General features: G+C 57.0%; 1 protein-coding gene across 1 annotated transcript; it reads right to left on the reverse strand.

Annotated features, from left to right (window-relative positions):
- Positions 1 to 14,653: 14,653 nt before the first annotated feature.
- Positions 14,654 to 18,808, reverse strand: B3GNT7 (UDP-GlcNAc:betaGal beta-1,3-N-acetylglucosaminyltransferase 7). The gene is made up of 2 exons (XM_045845692.1): positions 18,661 to 18,808; positions 14,654 to 17,028 (listed from the first exon to the last, which is right to left on the reverse strand). The coding sequence occupies exons 1-2, from the start codon at positions 18,669 to 18,671 to the stop codon at positions 15,834 to 15,836; spliced, it is 1,206 nt and encodes a 401-aa protein (XP_045701648.1). The 5' UTR covers positions 18,672 to 18,808; the 3' UTR covers positions 14,654 to 15,833.
- Between the last annotated feature and the right edge of the window lie 1,011 nt (positions 18,809 to 19,819).

Genomic DNA, 19,819 nt, shown 5'->3' on the forward strand with positions numbered 1-19,819 from the left:
GTTGGGAATTATTTTGGCAGTCTGGTGAAGCCTTTGAACCTCTCTTAGAATAAATGTTTTCAAAATGACTTCTTAAGAAAGGGATTACAATGGGAAACAACTATTAGAATAGTTACTTAAATACTGAAGAACAGCTTTTGTGATAGAATGATAGAGATGTACTAGACAGCATGTGGTGACATTTAAAAGACAGTTCGTTAGGGAGTGGCTCTGGTGATGGCAGAGCGGCTTCTAATGGACTAATGATAAACTCTAGACGAATGTGAAAAACCAAGTTTCAGAGGTGTACCAGAAACCCAAGGACATACCTTTCTTGACATAAGGTGAGGACACCAGGTGAGATCCGTGTTTACCCCGCTCCCCCCACCCCCCAAGGGCGCCCCTCCCTCCAGACAGTGATTCCTCGGGCACAGACTTTCGGCAGAAAGACGGCCTGACTTCACCGAGGAGTCCCATTGGAGTCTGAGAGTGGACGTCTCCCTGAGAATGAGGGAGACAGAGGAGAAAGCCGTCAAATCTGCCCACCAGCTGCTGCAGGTCCTCGGCTGAGCCTGAAGTGGGTGCGTGTGCACAGGGCGAGGCTCCAGGGAGCCCAGGGAGCCCAGGGCAGTGAGCGAGCCCTGGCCGTGGGGTCCTGCAGCCGTGAGCTGCCAGGGAGAGTGTGGAGTTCAAGTTCTGCCCAGTTAGGGGGGATTGACAGACACTTCAGGTTTCTCTTTGAAACTCAGAAGGGCCATATTCTAAAGATTTTTATTTTTAGAGAGAGAGGAAGAGAGGGAAAGAAACATGGATTGGTTTCCTCCTGCACATCCCCAACTGGGGACCTGGCCTGCAACCCAGGCAGGTGCCCTGACCGGGAATTGAACCAGTGACCTTTCAGTTCGCAGGCCAGCCAGTGCTCAATCCACTGAGCCACACCAACCAGGGCAGGGCCATATTTTAGAAGTGATAGCCATATTCCAGGCCTGAGGAAAACAGACTCATCCTAACAAAGCCTAGAGCTAAGCCCCCCACATACTGCAATCTCTCGAGAATTTCATTAGTAACTGGAACAAAATTCAACAGTGTCCAGAGGAAGATAACAGAATCCACTCTCTCCAGCATATCATACACAATATCCAGCAGGCAGAACACAGCACCAGACATATAATGAAGTGTGAACATGTGGGACATGCGCCTGGCCGGGTGGCTCAGTTGGTTAGAGCATCGTCTTGAAATGCCAAGGTTGAGGGTTTGAACCCCAGTCAGGGCACATACAAGGATCCAACCAATGCATGCATAAACAGGTAGAACAACAAATCAACTGTTCCTCTCTCCCTCTTTTGTCTTTCTCTCTAAAATTAATAAGTAAAAAAAATTAAAAACAAAAAAAGAAAATATGGCACATAATCAAGAGAAAAAAGTCAAAACTCGTTGAAATTTGTAGGCAAGGGCTTACCTACATCATTATACATGATTTAAGGAAAATGATTTTCAGGAAAAGGTGAATATATTAAATGAAGAAGTGGGGAATTCCTGGAGAGAGAGAGGGAAACGAAGAACCAAATGGAAATCCCAGAACTGAAAAACTATCCGAAAAATATCACCTGAAGGGCTTAACGGTAGAAGGATCGCTAAACTCGGAGACAGACCCCGGAAATTCTTGGTGGAGTTCAGGACACGCTACCCCATGCGTGGCCCCTTGGGACACTGAATACTCCAACTGGGGACCGAGGGGTGGCAGGCGCAGGGCCTTTCTGACGCTTCCCCGACGCCGGTCTATCCCAGCTGCTTGCGGAAGAGGTGCCCTCTCTACGTCTGGAGGGAGGGGCACCCTCATCTCTGCAGACAGGTGACCACAGGGTCACAGGGTCGCAACGGAACTCTGAAGGCGCAGACCCTGCTGTTTCCCCCGGCTGACTACACTAACCCTCAGGTCCTTGTTCTCGAATCTTTTTGGTCCCGTTACATTTCGCACAACTCTCCACTCTTCATCCAACCTAACGAAAGAAAGCCAGGTTTTCCGGTGTCTTCAGGAGTTCCTTGCCTCCCGAAGGCCCCCGGGTCACGCGCACGGTGTATTAAGTCCATCTGTACGCTCTTCTCTTACCAATCTGTCTTTGGTCACGGGGGCTCCAGGCGAGAACCTAGGAGGCCAGAGGACAAAGATCCTTCTCCCAGGGTGCGTCATCCACACGGAAGCTCAAAGAGAGAACCGACGGGGAGCAGTGGGCAGAGCCTCCTCAGGGACATCGGGCCACGGAGCTGAGTCCCGGGAGGAGAGGGGACGGTGACCGGTGCACCCTTCCCCATTCTTTCACTTTAAAGAGAAGTGAAAGTTCTCTTCCGCTTCTCTTTTTCTGTGTGTTTAATGTGCATCTCCTGTGCAGCTCGTTCTTGTATGTTGCATCCAGTGTGGCCATTTCTCCTTCGTTTAGTCCCTTTTCCCTGTCACCCTTATGGGCGTGAACAGATTTCGGGGTGCCTTCTGGCTTCTTGTTCTCTAGCGTTGCCTTAATCCCTGCTGTAGCCTGCCTCGCATTCTGCGTTGTTTTCAGGTGTTCCGGCTCTCTGAGCTTGTGCAAGGTGAACGGGACAATAGCCTCCTGTGTCCCTGTGGGGAAGCACCCGTGGCCACAGGTGGCAGTGGGGGCCTTGGGGGACTGGAATGCGGTGACTGGGGGGCAGTGGGGAAGAGGAACTCTCCCTTATTATAGATTCTCTTTGGTCACTTTGTGCCGTGTCCATATAGGTATTGAAAAGGGAAGTAAAGTAGTTTTTAAAAAATCGGATGACCAACTAGGGAAACAAAGAAACTTCCCCCAAAGGTCAAGGGGAGGCCCGGAAGCCCCCAGCCGTGGCTGGAGCCCGCAGACTGACTGTCCCCTCTGCCTGTGTGTGTGGCGTCTCCTGCCCAGCCACTGTCAGCGGTGCTGGTGGCAGAAGGGGGGCCCAGGGCATCCGAGGAAGCCCGGACAGGTCACGAGGACAGCGCTTGGGCCCAGGGACAAAGAAGGCCCTGTCTACCTGGATGTCAGCCTTTGCCAGCCCAGCCCCTGGGCAGAGGGCAGGGCCAGGCAACCAGCAGTTCCACACCCCCAAGCGCTTCGCAAGCTCTGAGGCAAGGACGAGCTGCGGGCCTGGAGCTCGGGGTCCCTATGGGCCACTGGTTTTCCCGCAGTGCCCTGAGATGCGGCTGGCCCTCTGCTGGCGCGGGACGGTGCGGGGGACAGGTCTCCCTCCCCAACCTGCAAGGCTGGCGGGTCTGGGGCAGGAGGGCCCGGCCAGCCGCAGGGGTCCTGCCCTCCGCCCCAGGACTGAGGTCCGGGCGTCCCCTCGTGAACTCATGCTCTTTGCCATTGCTTGTGGTGCGGACCTGGAAAGGGTTTCTGAGGTCTTGGCTTTAGACATAACTTGTTCCATCCAGCACACGTTATCATTCTGAACTTTTTATCTTAAGTTGGCTTATCTTTCACTGGCTACCCAATTACTTTATTATTGCACCTTTACATCTTCCTTGTTTGTCGAATCTTGTATGCCCTTTAATGTTTTCAACCCTTCTGAGCGTCTGTCCCTGGCTGGTGTGGCCCGGCTGGCTGGGGAGTCACCCCCACACACCGAGAAGCGTTCTGGTTCCACCCCCTGTCGGGCAAGTGCGAGAGGCAACCAATCGGGGTGTCTCTCTCACATCGATGTTTCTCTCTCTTCCTCCTCTTCTAAAAGTGATGAAAAAACGTGTTCTCAGGTGAGGATAAAAACAATTTCTGAGCACCTGGTTTCCATGGTGTTGAATTGCTCACCTCGGCAAAGGGTCATGAGGTTTCAGGGACACCTGGCCTCCCCTGACTCAGCCGGGAGGACTCAGGGTCTCCACCCAGGTCCCGGGAGGAGGGGCCTGACCTCCCAGGCAGCTGCCCTCCCCGGCCCGCCCCTGGCCCCAGCTCTCGGGTGTCCTGCTCCCCTCCCGGGCAGCCTGGCGGTCCAGGGCCCGCAGGCTTTTGAAGCACAGAAGGTGGGAATGTGAGTGCACTTGCTCGGACGGATGCTTCTCTTGCACGTAGGCCCTTTGCTGCACGGTCGTAAACTGGAAATATTTCAGTCGATTCGGGGTTTTCGTAGTAACCAAGCGTACACCTGCAAATCACACACCTTCCTTTTCGCCGCTGTGCTTGCCCTGTCTGCCTTGTTGTTTCACGTCGTGTTCTTGCACCGCGACCTTGCAGACCCGGTCAGCCCACGACTGTGGGGTGGGCAGGCGTGTTGTGCCCTTGACCTTGAGGAGAAGCACTCTAGTGTTTTATCATTCCATCGGATGTCAATTTGGGGGTTGGAATCAGTGTTTTAAAAACTCTCTTACTGCACTGGCCGGTGTGGCTCAGTGGATTGAGTGCAGACTTGTGAACCAAAAAACTGCAGCTTCAATTCCTGGCTGGGGCACTCACCTGGGTTGCAGGCCAGGTCCCCAGTTGGGGGCATGTGAGAGGCAACCACACATTGATGTTTCTCACACATCGATGTTTCTCTCCCTCTCTCTGTCCCTCCCTTCTCCTCTCTCTAAAAGTAAATAAATAAAATATTTTTAAAAAACGTAAAAAAAATCTTTTACTAGGGACACTGTCAAGCAAATATCGAAGTAGCATGCCTAGGATAATGAACCCCCTAGCCCCCGGCCCCCCAGCTTTGTCCAGGCTGGTGCCATCTGTCCCTCATTTTCTTCCCCTTCCCCGCTCTGGGTGATCCGAAACATTTTCCCAATATTATATTATCTTGTCTGTAAATACTTCAACATGTGTCTTCAGAAGTTAGTGATCCTTGCCCTGGCCTGTGAACAGAAGGGTCGCAGGTTCGGTTCCCGGTGAGGGAACGTGCCTGGGTTGCAGGTCAGGTCCCCAGTTGGGGGTGGGGTGTGAGCCACACCAGCCAGGGCCTATCTTAAAATTAAACACTAAGCCCTGGCTGGTGTAGCTCAGTGGATTGAGCACGGGCTGCGAACCAAAGTGTTAACAGGTTCGATTCCCAGTCAGGGCACATGCCTGGGTTGCAGGCCACGGCCCCCAGCAACCCCACATTGATGTTTCTCTCTCTCTATCTTTCTCCCTCCCTTCCCTCTCTAAAAATAAATAAATAAAAATCTTTTTTAAAAAGCTTTTTTTTTTAAAAAAAATAATAAAGTTAAATGAAACACTAACTCCTTAATGTCAAACATTCAGTGTTCAGATTTCCGTGGTTGTCTCCTAACTTTTTTCCACTTTCTTTATTCGAATCAGCAATCCAACGAGAGCCACGCGCGCCTCTGAAGTCCCTCTCAGCCTGCGAGTCCTCCCGCCCTCTTCGTTTTCCTGCTGAGGGCCCCGCCCTGGCCATTCCTTCGCCCTGCAGAGGGCCACAGTCTTTGGCTGTTCTGCATGACGTCGCCGTGGACGTCGATGTACAAGCCCCTGCCGGGGTCCCTGCTTTCAGTCCCCTTGGGAGTATGTCTGGGCGCGGAATCAGTGATTGGATCGAGTGGCTTCTGAGGGAGTGCCCGCCCGCTTTCCGCAGCGGCCGCGCCACCTACGCTCCCATCAGCAACGCACAAGTTAATTTCTTGTTTCTCCATGCCCTTGCATGTACTTATTTTCCATTATTTTGATAATAGCCATCCTAATGGATTATAGGCATATCCTAATGAGGTATCTAAGTAGCATCTCATTGTGGTTTTGATGTGCATTTCCTTAATGACTAATAATATTCAACATCTTTTCGTGTGCTTGTTGGATATTTGTTTCTCTTCTCTGGATGAATAGCTATGCAAACTGTTTGCTCACTGAGCTGTATTTTTTATGTGCTATTAAATTGATTCTCTAATATTTTCTTGAGGATTTTTGCAGCCAGCGGACCCACCTAATCTGCTCCCAGATTCCTGAGATATTTATTATTGTTTTAAACAATAATAGTTAAGTTTTGGGCCTTCACTGATATGGCTCAGTGGGCTGAGCACTGGTCTGTGAACCAAAAGGTCACCAGTTTGATTCCCAGTCAGGGCACATGCCTGGGTTGCGGGCCAGGTTCCCAGTAGGGGGGTGCATACACATTGATGTTTCTCTCCCTCTCTTTCTCCTTCCCTTCCCCTCTCCCTAAAAATAAATAAATAAAATCTTTTAAAAGAAAATAATTAAGTTTTGGTATGATAGCAATAGATAACCAACATAGGCTCAGGTTTGGAAAGCAGGCCCCTTTTTAGTGCAAAGAAAATTGAAATTCTTATTCCCTTTCTTCTGCCCTGGGTCCACCTTTCTTCACCCCAAATCTGGGGTTCAAGCCACAACTCCAGACTTTCAGAGACCTGAGAGCCCTATGGAAACTGATGCGAACTCTGTACTTGAACTAGGGCTGACCACAAATGACAATCCTGACGGACTCTGGGGGGCAGGGCGGATGGAAGCCAGACAGCAAGAAGGACCCCTGGTGCCCAAGGAAGAACCAGTCTTGTGAGGAGGGGAGTGGGGAAGGGCAGGCTCACCGGGGCCCTGAGGGTGGGAAGCATCAGATCTTGAGGAGCGTGAGGGCCCCCTTTAACCCCAGGTTCTGGGGGCGAGTCTATCATTTTTGTTGTTGCCTCATAACCCCTTTCTTTGGGGGGCGCATCCTTCCCTGCCTGCCCTGTTGTGTTATGATTCCACCCAGGCCATGCGGTTCAAGTGGGGCTCACGCGCCCCTGAGCTCAGCTCTTGCTATGGACGCGGGTTCATTCATGCTCGGTCGTGTGGCATGAACCGGCCTGACTACAGTCTCCCTTTGACTTCTTGCCAGAAATGTCAGACGAGACACTCGTTTTGTGTCTTTCGGGAGTGTGAACTGTAAGGGCCATCTAAGTCTGGAGCTGCCTGGGACCCCCTTTCCCCCACTCGGAGATCAAGTGGACTCAAAGAAAAAAGCCATAGAGGAAGAACAATCACATGAACACAGAAATATAAAACCAGAGAACAAAAATTTCACTTTTCATGTGATGGAAGCATGGATATTGCTAAAAAATAACGACCAGAAAGCTTCTTTCACGTGAATGAATCAGAGTCTTCAACGGTTGGCTTTGCAAAATGTTTGCAACAATGCAGTTTGCAGTTTGCAACCGCAGACTATACTGCTATGCTGGAGGCATAAATACTTTCCATAACACTTTAAAAAAATATTTTGATGAGCGACTTGAGTTGCGTTCACTGAAGTTCTTCAACATCTCTCGGACTATCTGATATCTGTCCCCAGCCATTTGCAATAGTAAATGAAAATAAAACACGACTCTGACGTCGGAGTTTGTGAAAACAGGTGACCACACCGACGCTGACGTCGGAGTGCGCGGCGGCGTCTCTCAGACACGGTTCGCCATCGCATACTGCGCATCCTTAGGAAACGCGTGTTATAACCAAACCGACGGCTTAAACGTTATGGCTTAACGTCAGTCACGTACAAACCCTCAGCTGGTCATGACCTTGAGCCTATGTGACCCCGATACATGTAACAACATTTTTAAAAAGAGCTTGTTTGTACCTCTCAGATGATGACCTCCACAGAGTCACCTCCCCTGTACCCGCCCACGTAAAAGACATGGGGGTCTATCATTTTACCTTCTATCCAATCCCAAAGTTTCCATGTGTTGCTTTTTCCCGCCTCCCTAACCTATCACCCATGGATTTCAGGTAACCCTGGTAAGCCGCCTCTTTTGACTGTAACTTATAAACTAAGGCGCAAAATCGCCATACTCTGGAGTATTTTCTCAATCCCTTAAGACACAGGTGGCAAGCACAAGGCCCGAGGGCCGAATCCGGCCCTCCACCTTGTTTTATTCGGCCTGGTACCTTGTTTCTACCCAGCGGCAGTGCCAAGCTCTCACTTAACTGTTAAGGAGTAGTTACATCTATACAGTCCTAATGTTACATTCGGCCCCCTTTGAAGGCAACAGCAAGGCTGATGTGGCCCCCAGTGACAATGGGTCTGACGCCCCTGCCTTAAGATTTTGCTTCCCAGCAGTTGTCAGTTTGGCCCCAATAAACTCGTAAAAATTCTCGCAGGGCCGACGTCTTGCGCACTAACACCAGGTCGATCACGGAGCGTGTTGAAGGCTCTCACCACTTCGGTCTTTCCGGCAGCAGCTAGGCCAGCACAGCAAGGCCGGGTCTGAACCCGAGGATCCTTATGACTCCAGCTGCATTTAGTTTTGAATCCTAGCTCTGTCTGTGTGGCCCCCGCCCTCTCTAGCCCTCAGACACCTAGCCTTTCCCCCAGATAATCAGCAACCCCTCTAGGCTGCAGAACACAGCAGCCCGGCCCCACTAATGGTCAGAGTAGGAACACCTGCAGGCCAAAGTAGCAGTTACGTGTCAGCTCCTGAGCCCTAAGGTAGAACAACCCCTGGCCACTTTCCCATGAGGTCAGACCCAGGGACAATGTCAGAGCTGGCCCTAAGATCCGATCAAATGATCCATCACCCTTTCCTCACCCCCGATCAGTCAGCTCCCAGCGTGACCCCAACCCCCAATCCAGTGTTTCGTGGTTTTGCCCTGCAGGATCCGTAACCTCCACGCCATTAGGGAGTTCAGGCTTTGCAGTGTTAGCTCCCCGCCCCTGGGTGGCGCCATTCCGATAAAATGGCCAATATGTCTCGACTGCAGTGCTCGGTGCGTGGGGTCTGGCTCTGCCAGGGCGGGCTGCGAGAACTCTTTCTCTAGCAGCTTCTCTGTCCACGCTGCAGTCCAGGCGCTGGCTGGCTGCACTGCACCTGGATCTCGGGCTGCTCTTCCGAGCTTGTGTTTGTTACTGGCAGCATTCAGTTCCCGCAGGTGTAGGACCGAAGTTCATTCACGTTTCCTTGCTGGCTGCCGGCCGGGAGCTGCTCTCAGCTTCCAGAAGCCACCCTCATTTCCGGTCACTTGGCCCCATCCATCTTCAAGTCAGCAACGGCACGTGGGCTCCTCCTGCTTTGAATCTCTCCGACGCCTGTCACTAGCCCGAGAAAGCTCTGTGTTTTTAAAGGCTCATGGGTCAGGCCCACCACCTTAATGTCCCGGTTGTGAGTCCCAAAGAAATTGGATCCAAGGAGGAACACACCAAGGCACATCGTAATTACATTAGCCAGGGTAAAGATGAAGAAGAGAATCCCAGAAGCAGCAAGAGATAAGGGGACAGTTACCTACAAAGGAGTTCCCATCAGACTGTCAGCTGATTCCTCAAAAGAGACCTCACAGGCAAGAAGGGGCTGAAAATAACTATTCAAAGACAAGAAAGGCAAGGAAGGACCTACCCAAGATTGCTCTATCCAGCAAAGCTATCATTTAGAATGGAAGGGCAGGTAAAGTGCTTCCCAGATAAGGTCAAGTTCAAGGAGTTCATCATCACCAAGCCCTTATCATATGAAATGTTAAAGGGACTTATCTAAGAAATAAAAGATGATCAAATATATGAACAGTAAAATGACAACAAACTCACAACTATTAACAACTGAACCTAAAGCCAAAACAAAAAAAAAAAACGGAGCAAACAACTAGAATAGGAACAAAATAATAGAAGTGGAGATCACATGGAGGGTTATCAGTGGGGAGGGGAGAGAGGGGGAAAAGGTACAGGGAATAATAAGCATAAATGGTAGGTACAAAATAGACAGGGGAGGTTAAGAAAAGTATGGGAAATGGAGAAGACAAAGAACTTATGTACAATCTGTGGACATGAACTAACGGGGGGGAATGTGGGTGGGAGGCAGGGGTGCAGGGTGGAGGGGAGTGAGGGGGGAAATGGGACAACTGTAATAGCATAATCAATTTTTTTAAAAGAAATCCTTCTTTATACAAATGAGACGAAAGAAAAGGGTAAATCTCCATGGAATCCCACGGATTTTTCCAGTATTTTAAAAAAGATGTCATTTATTTATTTTTAGAGAGAAGGAAAGGGTGGAAGAAAAGGAGGAGGAGAAACATCAGTCGCATGTGCCCTGACGAGGGTTCGAACAGGTGACCTTTTGCTTTGCTGGGCGACCTTCAACCGACTGAGCCGTAACGGTCAGGGCACGTTTTCCAGCATTATGAGACGCACATGGCCTGAGTTAAAGCGGATGACTCGGGATACCAGTTCCAGATGTCACGTAACCAGCCCAAATCGTCCTACTGTCACGTTTCCTACGTGGTCAGTTGGGGGCGCTCCACGCCTGCTCCTGGGATTGCAGAGCTCCCGGGACTCCTCCCTGCCCCGCCCCTCGTACCCTCGCTGGGGCCCGGGCCCCGCCCGCGCGCGCCGCTGCGGAGGGGTCGGCGAGTGCCCCCCAGGACCGAACGGCCAGGGCCTGCAGGTAGGTCCCGTGGTCAGATGTTGCGCTAGGGGGTGCGCACCCCGCAGGGCTGCAACGCGCACTCCTTTCCAGGCCTCTGGGGTCCAGTGGCTCCCGCCATCCGCGAACCACCCCTCCCGGGACGGCAAAGCGCGACCTCCCACACTAAAGCCAACGGTTCAGCGAAGGCCACGGGGTGGCGCGCTGGGCTGACCGCCCTCGACCACGCGCACCTCCCGGCAGCTACTCTCCGCCCAGCGACCTCAAGCCTCCAGGCTGGGCGGGGATTCCCGGCGTTCTTCTTAGATTCGGCCGCACCGGGTTAACTCCCCGCCCGGTGGCTAGTTCACGTGTGCCCGAGTCACCTGGGCAGCCGCTTCAAACACCGAGGCTCGCGCCCACCCCGACCGCGCGTGGAACCCGACCGCGCTGAGACCTGGCTGCAAACGCGGTTTTAGAGCTTCCTCGGGGGCTTTTCCGGACAAGTAGCGGGTCTGAGCACGCCCCCCCCCCCCGCCCCGCCTCCGGAAAGCGTTGCGCTCCAGGCTCAGCTGGAAGGTGTAAAGTTCATTCCAAGATGCAAGTTCCGTATTGGAATTATACGCAAAGAATGGCATTCTACTCTCTCACGTGTCTGCGTGCATTTTAATAGAAAAGCAATGGCTACAAGCTACCTTTTGGGAAAAGATAAATGCATAACAAGCACGAGGTTAAGACGTTCTGTTCATGCGAGGGCCAGCAGCTGCTGCGAGCGGGTCGCAGCAGAGGTCAGCATCGCGCATTCAGAGGGAAGGAATTTCAAACGGGGGCAAGACGGGCTTTTCCACGGGGGGCGGGGGCGAAGTCCACGGGAGCTCTGCGGGACAAAAATACTAAATACCAGTCAAGCATCAGACATAACACGGAACTGACTACCCCCCACAAACACACATGGAAGTCACTACTAAGGAAGAAGGGAAGCTCTTGGGACGTAGGGGGTCTGGTGCACACACCCGAATTCAAGTCGCGCACTGAATGACGGGGGGGGGCGGTTTCTTTGGCAGCCTTCATTTCTAAACTCGACCGCGGTGCATAATGGGGTTCTAGGAGTCCCCCTCCCTGCTCCGCAGTGCAGGTGCACAGAGCCACTCCCCTGGGATCGGCTTCTTTGATACGGGAAAGGCCCTTTGAGTGGGCTCCTTTGGTTATGTAAATGTGGCCGCGAGGGCACCCGTTGCCCTGCGGCGGAACAGAGGCTTTTGTGGCCCGACAAAGCCACCGCTTCTCCAGGCCCCTTGGAATGCAGCGCCGGCCACGAGGGAGGCGGGGAGGTGTTTCTGGATCCGAAGCCCGGGGCCTTGGGAGAGGAAAGACCTTGAGACCCGTCTCCCCACATTCAGGTTCGCGATTGACTGAAATTGACTGTGAGGAAAGGCCTGGAAAGTTACTACACAGGGACCGCCCGCGTGAGTTGGCAGGGCTCTCCTGGGACTGGGAGCCTCCTGACCGGAGCACCCCCCTCTTGCTGCTGCCCTCGGGGGAAGGACGGCTGAGCCGGCGAGGGTGATGAAGAGGAGGGCCACTTTCTGTCTGAAGCACGTGTTCCTGCGGACTGGGCCGCAGGTGCACCTGAAAATCTGCAGGGCTGTGCGGGCTCCACAGCGCCACCGTGTGGGGCGAGAGGGTCCCTGAAGAGTCCCGTTCAGACGCTCCGAACTCGCGCTGTGTGGGTTTAGGGGAGGCCTGGAGATTGCAGACAATTTGGGAGTGAGAGGGCTCCAAGAAGGAGAGGTAGGGTTTTGTAAGGAGGAAAATAATTTTATTTCTACCCTTCTGGGTTCTTTACTGAGACCGCCCGCCCCCCAAATAAAGGAGTGACAAGAAAAAAACCCATAAATTTAATGACGTGTACACCTCCTGCATACATGGGAGGTGCCCAGGAAAACCGAGAAACTCCCCGAAATGACCCAGGCCACCACTTTCAGTATCAGTTGAAAACAAAATAAAGATGCTGGGGGGTGGGGAGCAAGGGAGGTTTCCAGGAAAAGCCCAGTAAAAGGGTATAAGATGGTAGAGTCACAGATTCAAGTCGCTGCCTGCCTCCTTGATCAGTTTCTGGCGATTAAGAGCCATCCTCTTCCTGGCGAAACGGAGACTTCCTTTTTAAATGTGAATATCCCTTACAAAAGAGTAACTTGTACTTAGTTTTCAGAGCTTCTCCTGTGTTGGCTGTTTTTTTTTTTTTCCAAAATAAATAAATAAATAAATAACCAGCTCAAGATAAGCCTTCTGCCAAAGAGGCAAATTTTGGGGTGTCATATTCTACTCCCCGTCGTTTTCTGCCAACACGGGTACACGAGGGATTAAAATGCAGTCCGTCAGACTTACTCCCTGAGTTGCGGTTATTTTGATTGTACGCGTGAAGGGCTTATCGTAGAGCCAGGTGTGTTGAATGTGCTCCACAAAATGGCAGTAATTATCGTTATTACTGGCGATCAAGACTGTAAATACTGAAAATCCTGGAAACTTCCAGAATGGCCTCTGTATCTGTTTCCCCATACGATTGCCGATTAACCTCGGAAAGGCCAGTGCTGTCTGTGGAGGCAGCGGGGCTGCACGCCCAGGTGGCCGGCCGGAGGAAACCGGGGTCAGCTGGTGGTGGTGGAGAGGCCCAGAGCCAGGCCAGGGGTGGGCTGCAGGCTGCAGTCAGCTGGGCAGTCTGGACAGGCTGGCTGAGGGTCAGGGCCAGGGTGGGCAGTGACCCGCGGTTCTCTGCCATTAGCTTTTTCTTTCGTGGAGCCCCCTTCCTGTTGAGGGGACAGAGGAGCTGGGGGCTGGCGAAGGGGCTGGCCTTGGGCACGGCTGCCTCCTCATGGGCCCCAATGGGGGATTGCGGGTGTGGACAGGTTTCTAGGGTCTCCATCTGAACCTGTTTCTTCCCTGCTCGGGAAGCTGCAGTGGCTCCTCTACGCCTGCAGAGGGCACCCTAACTCCTAGGCCTGGCCCGTCCCTCCAGCCTCCTCCATCACAAGGCTAGCGCCCGCTCTTCCTCTGGGAGGCCAGGTAAGCTGCTAGGTGGGGAGGGGCTCCGTGAGCCTGCTGCCCACCCTGTGCAGGATGTCCTGTTACGTGGGCCCCCTGCCTTTGTTTTTTCCTTCCTTTTGTGGTGCTGCGCTGGCTCCCCAGCTTAGGTACAGGCCCCCGAGGTCTGAAATGGGGTCAAGAGCAAGGACCCCCAAAGGGCAGAGGCTGAGGAAGTCCCCATCCGTGGGACCAGCCGGATCGGCCCAGAGGAGAGGGTGCACAGGTGAGGTCTCTACCGCTTGCCCCGGCGGGGCTCTCAGGCTCCAGCCTGAACACCCTCCTGCAACTCAGCCCGGGACGGGCCCTGCCTCCCTCCCAGCTGCTTCCCCTTTCCACGCCCCAGCCCCGGCCTCTGAGGAGCACCTTTCCGCCTTCAGAGGCGCGGCCAGCCCCCTCCCCTGTGCCAGCCCGGGCCCGGCCCGGGCTCGGAGTGTGAGTGATGGACCAACCGGGCCTGTGCAGTCACAGGCCCCGCCTCGGGAGGCCCTGTTTGGCCTCACTCTCTGCTGGGGCGATCTTGAAAACCTTAACTTTTTAAAACCAGGGGCCCACAGACTTTGCGGCCAGCCAGCCTAGAGGGGAGGTGTGGGGGTCTGTGCTGAGGAGGAAATAGCCGGGGCGTCGTCCCTCTTCTTCCCCGAGGGCAGCGGGGGCCACGGGGGGGCGTCTGTGTAGTCTCGCACCCCGTCGGTGCTCCAGGGTGCTGTGTCAGACTAGGAAGCAGCCATTCCCACCGCCCACCCAGAGGAGGGCCCTGGGTGTCTGTCTCGGGCACCCAGCCCACTCGGATGCCTGAGCTGCCCACTGGTGGGGAGATGCTCGTTTGCTGCCTACAGACCCAGGGCCCTTCTCCTGGGGTGGCCGCCCTCCCCACCCTGGATGCTGAGGTGCCCTGCACCATGGTGGTCCCCCAGGACCAACTCCCCACCCCCTGCCACCGTTTCAGTGTTTTTTTGTCAACCTCATCAGTGCGTCCAGGTTGCCTGAAAGGCCATGGGAAGGGGAAGCCCACCGGCACCTGCCTGCCCCACTGCACCCACTCCCTGCAGCAGCAGCAGCAGCCTCAGGGTCGGCTCTGGCCTTGGCCTTGCCCTCCGTGGGAATGCACAGTTAGCTGGGAGCTCCCCCACGGCCCCGCCCCCAGTCCAGGGCCACCTCTCTCGGCCCCTCTGCTTTAGTCCTGGCACTCACCCCCCCTCTAAGGCCCTTCAAGGGGTCCCTTGTGCCCACCAGCTGAGAACAAGGACCAAGCTGTGTTTCCTGAAATCTCCAGCAAACGTGGCCCCAGACAAGCCCTCCGATGGAAATGGGAACAGGAAGTTTCACACCACAAAAAAACCAGTCCCCTTTTATTGAGAAAATAGTCAGTTCCTCCGTGTTTTCCCAGGTGACTTTGCCCAGAGGTACGAGGCGGCGTCCTTCTGCAGCCACCCCTAAGGACCCCCGAGCCTGGGAGGGGCGGCCCACACCGGACACACCCTGCCTCTGCAGGGGCAGATGCTGGTCTGCTTGGCCCTGGGGTGGCCGGCTCTGGAGGGGCTGTGCGGGGTGCGGGGCCCGAGGGAGGAGCTGTTTCACTGGGATGAGTGAAGGGAAGAGCACCGCCGTCTCCCGGGGCCTGGCGCCGTCTCCCTCCAAACCCTTCATAAATAAAACTTCATAGTATTAGAGGTATGTTCACGTCCAGGGCCAAACCAGCTGGTTTCCGGGCCAGGGAGCCGGGCCTCTGTGAGGCCGCCCCAGGGCCCTCGCCTGGGGCTGGTCGGGCAGCACCGTGGCTTCGGCGTAGACCGCTGCCCTCTGGCCCTGCGTCGGGCGGGGGAGGGGGGCGGGGGGCTGCTACCCATCCAGAGGTTCTGAGGATCGCTGAGGTAGTAAGAGCAGCAGGTTGCGCTTCCAGACGGGGGCGGGATGGAACAGCCAGGGATGCAGCCAGGCCTGGAGCCACCTGGGAGCTGAGGAGGCTGAGCAGCCAACTCCAGGCAGGCCCGGGGGGAGGGGGCGGTGCAGGAGGGTGTCCTGGAGCGCCCTGTCTCCAGGAGACCCAGGGGCGCAGACTGGGGGGCCTGTGAGCCTGCACAGGGTTGAGCTTCTCCTGTAAGGGCCGAGGGGGCCTGTGGGGAGACTGAGGCATTTCACGGGAGGAGGAGATTCTGTGAGGATGACAGAGGGCAGCCACGGAGCCACCCAGGGCCTGGCCTGGCCCAGGTACCTGAGCACGGGATTCCTTCAGAGGCCACCAGGGCCTCCCACCAGGTCAGAGAGGGCGAGGCCACGAACCCAGGTTAGGAGGGCTGCCAGCAGCTTCGTGCCCCGCACGACCTTCTCCAGTGTGGGCACTTCGGAGCGCTCCTGGGCCGCAGCTCCACTCTCTGGGGCACCCCCACAGGGAGGCCCCTCCGGCTACCTGTGCCGGCCACCCCCAGGGGCACCCGAGGCCCAGCTCCTCCGCCGCCCTGCAGGGCACCGCAGGCCCCGCCTGCCCCGGGAGCCCGGCCGGTCAGAGCACCTGGAGCTTGCGGGAGCAGGTGAGGTTGCCGTGCACCAGCCCCCACATGGCCAGCAGCTCGGCGGGCAGCAGCTTGTGCACGACCAGCATGGAGCGGAAGAAGCACGGCTCCTTGTTCATGCGGCTGTTGCGGTTCCGGGAGATGCCGAACGTCTTGAAGCCCTCGTGGGCCATGGGGTGCACGCCCAGCACCTCCAGGCACATGCCCAGGAAGACGTCGTCGATGGGGTAGAGCTCCACGGTGTCGCAGGCGCGGTGCAGGCGCCGGGCCAGGCCGCCGGCCATCAGGAAGCCGCCCCCGCCGGCGTAGGGCGGGTAGCTGGCCTTGCTGTACAGGGCCCCGGGGATGTAGTACTTGTTGTCCTTCTTGCGGATGGGCCGGGCGTGCTGGAGCACGTCGCCCACGAACAGGTCTTCCTGAGGCCGCCGGTCGGCCAGGAACTCCAGCAGGTTGGTGGGGTTGACGAAGACGTCGTCGTCACCCTTGAAGACGAAGCGGACATGGGGGCAGTAGATGTCCAGCCACTTGAGGAAGTGGATCTCCTTGAGGGTCAGGTTGAAGAAGCTGTCCAGAAAGTCCCACTGCAGGATGTCGCCGTAGAGACGGTCCTCGTAGGCCAGCAGCTGCTGGTAGTGGGCGCGCTCCTCCTGCTTGGAGGCCGTGCCCAGCAGGAAGAGGGTGCGCCTGGCGCCGCGGCTGCCGCCCACAGACTGCTGCTCCAGGCCCCAGGTCTGGCGGATGGCCTCCCGGCGGTCGTGCTGCGTGATGACCGACTTGATGACCACCAGCAGGTAGACGTCGCCGTGGCACTTCTCCGGGTGGTTCAGCAGCATGGGGAAGTAGCGGCAATGGCGGTAGAGCAGGAACTGCTGGAAGTGAGGCTCCAGGCCCTGGAACCAGGGCTGGTGGGTCAGGTTGACGTTGGCCGAGCAGTTCGCCGTGGTCACGTCCCAGGCCTGCGGCGCCCCTGAGGCCATGGGCACGGGGGTGACCGAATCCTTTGATCTCTTCCAGAAGTCATTGGGGTTCGCCAGGTGTGCGTTTGGCTTCCGGGCCTCTGGCGGCCCTAAGGTGGGTGGCGGGGGCTCCTGCAGAAACTGGCCGGGGGTCAGACCACGCTGGAACACGGCCACGGCCACGAGCAAGGCCAGGGACAGGCACACACTCTTGTAGATGACTCTCTTCCTGGGGGTGGGGGCGGGACACACAGAGGACACACAGGTGAGTCCCTGCGACCCTCCCAGCATCTCTAGGTGGCCAAGTCTAGTCCCAGGGCCCCAGGCAGTCAGAACAGGGTTCTGCTTCCCCTCCCCGCTCCTCCCTACCCAGTGGGGCTCCCGACCAGCACTAGGGAGGCGGGCTGGCCTGCCACCTACAAGCCAAGTGACTTCCAAGGGGTTCCCTTAACCTCTCCAAACCATGATTTCTTCTTCCACGACATGAAGCCAGCCCTCTGCCCTGTTCTCCGCCCCCCAGCAAGGCACCCCTTTTGCTTTCATTTCCTGCGCGGACCCCGTGAGGCGCTGGGGTGAACAGTTCAGGTGAATCACTGGGAGAGGCAGAGACAGGACCTGCTCTGCTGCCGGAAAGCGCACTCCAACATGGGGACTTGGGGAGCAGGCTCTGACGTGGGACCTGAAGAAATCTGTCCCTCTTCCCTCCACCCCATCCATCAGACTATAAAAAAATAAAGCAGCCCAGGGCATCTTGTAGCATGACCACTGTCCCCTGAGCCCCCCATCTGCCCCCTGCCCGAACATGGCACTGGGCGAGATGCTCTCCTGCCCCAGGAGGGGAACGGATTCGGACCCTACCTCCCAGGGACGCTGCTGGCCCAGGGAACCCTATCACACCCACTTCGGAAGCAGACATTAGAGCTTTTTGCCAGGAGGGCGGGCAGGCCCTGGGCCTTGGGACCCTTTTTCTTCAAGCTCACGTTCTGGGGGTGGCCAGGCCAGTGGGATGATGTCCCCCAACTCCAAGTGGGGAGGTGGGTGCCAGGCTCTGGGAGGAGGCAGACTGCAGTGTGGCCAGTGGCCAGTCGGGAGCCCTGCTGAGAAGCCGGGGCCCCCAGGAGTGGCTAGCTGGAGGAGCAGACAGCCAGGGAAGGGGAAGGTGGAGGCCATTGGGGCCAGCCTTTCCCACGGGGTCCCAAGGTTTCCTGCGCATGGAGTTGCGGGAAGGCCGGGTCATCTCAGGTACTGCCGTGGGGAGGGGCTGCGTGTGACCCAAGACCCACACTCGGAGCGTTGGGGAGCAGAGCGCTCGGTTCTCCCGCCAAGGGGGTTTCAGGGAAGCCCCCACACCGCAGTAGGGGAGGCCGAAGTCCAGCGGCGTCACCACAGGGAGGGGGAGGCAGCGAGGCCCCTCGACCCCGGGGAGGAAGGAGAGGAGAGGAGAGCCACTGGGGGCGGAGGACGGGATCGCCCAGGACGCAGGAGGCCCTCGGAATGGAAGGCAGGAGCCCAGCTGCCGGCGAGACCTTGAGTGCCCAGCTCACGTTGTGGGATCTGGGGGATCTGGGACCGCGGGGAGGGCTGGGCGCACGGGCTCCACGGTCTGCCGCCGCCGCCGCTGCTGCCGACCAGCCGGTCGGGGCGCCGAGCACTGCCGCGTATCTCCATCAGCCAGCGCCGCGCCAGCCCATCTGTCCCGGGGAAACTGCGGCCAGCCCCGGACACCCAGCGCGGCATCTCCCGTGCCCGGAGACGCCCCGCGAGCTGTGCCGCACCCCCAGCCTCCGGGGGAGGTGAAGCCCGGGGTTTCCGGGCCCCATCCCAGGCCCCCCAGCCCGACGGCCCGCGAGCCCCCACTCACCCTAAAGACATGGCGGCCCTGGCCGGGGCGGCGGAGGAGCGGAGCGCGCGGGTTGCTGCTCTGGGCGCTGCTCTGGGCGCGCGGCTCGGGCAAGGCAGGCGGACCGGGACGGGGCGGGCAGGGGCCGAGGCAGGGCCGCGCCCCCGCCGTGACTTTCTCTTCCCGGCTGCGGGGGGAGGGGCCGGGAGGGGCGGCGGCGGCCCAGGTGCGTTAACCCCTTCGGCGCCCCCTGCCCGCGGTCACGGCCGTCCGCCGCGCTGCAGCCGGGCGGAAATCGCCCACTTCTCGGAGGCGGAACCCGAGGCTCCGGAGCCACTCGAGGTCGCCCTGTCTGATCAGGGGTGACCGAGTCCGGACTTTCGCTCGCGGGGGTACGCGGTTTCCCCCCAGAGGAGCTTCCCTGGAGTCGTCAGCCCATGCGGACGCCTAGGGACCCGGACACCATCCACCTCCAACCTTCGGTCGGGTGGGGGCGGGGGCGGGGAGGGGGGGGGTGCAATTCTCTGTGTTCCCACTTGGACTTTTTCTTGGTGGGGGAGGCAGAGGCAGACTGTTGGGGTTCAGGACCCTCCTCTGCACCCCCAAGCAGCGGCCCTCTCCACGCCTGGGGTTCCTCCCTGCTGGGAAGCTCCCCCTCACTATCAAGGGAAGACCTATCTGCCTGGCCCAGCCGCCTTTCTTCTCACCCACCAACAACTATGTCACTCAAAACCGTTTTCGTCCCCAAGCCTTTATTAATCTATGTGCGCCAGACCCAGCGCCTAGTGGGCGGGCTGCCCTAGACAGACTTGGAGGGGCATCTCGGCCCAGCGGGGGTCTGAAGGGTGTTCCCGTCCAGGTGACTTCCAGAATCTTCTACCAAGTACACACTTCGACTGCCCCGCCTTCCCCGGAGATGTCCCTTGTAGCCCTGTTCCGTGGGGAGGCCCCGTCACGGAGCACACACTGGGACCCTAACAAAGCGCATAGAATTGAGAGGAAGCACTTCACAGCCCAGTAAGGAGCCCTAACACTCAGCAAGCATTTTCAATACGCCAATCACAGTTCCGGGCTGCTTCCGGGCCGGCGGACTCGCGCAGTCCTCAAGGCACGTGCTGCCGCTCCAAGTGAGTTCTTCCCACGTGAAGGAGCAAATGCAGGTGCCAGGAGGGGAACGCCC

The sequence above is a fragment of the Phyllostomus hastatus genome, unplaced genomic scaffold (genome assembly GCF_019186645.2).
Source record: "Phyllostomus hastatus isolate PE091 unplaced genomic scaffold, TTU_PhHast_1.1 phas_contig_477, whole genome shotgun sequence".
NCBI classification, from domain to species: Eukaryota; Metazoa; Chordata; class Mammalia; order Chiroptera; family Phyllostomidae; genus Phyllostomus; species Phyllostomus hastatus.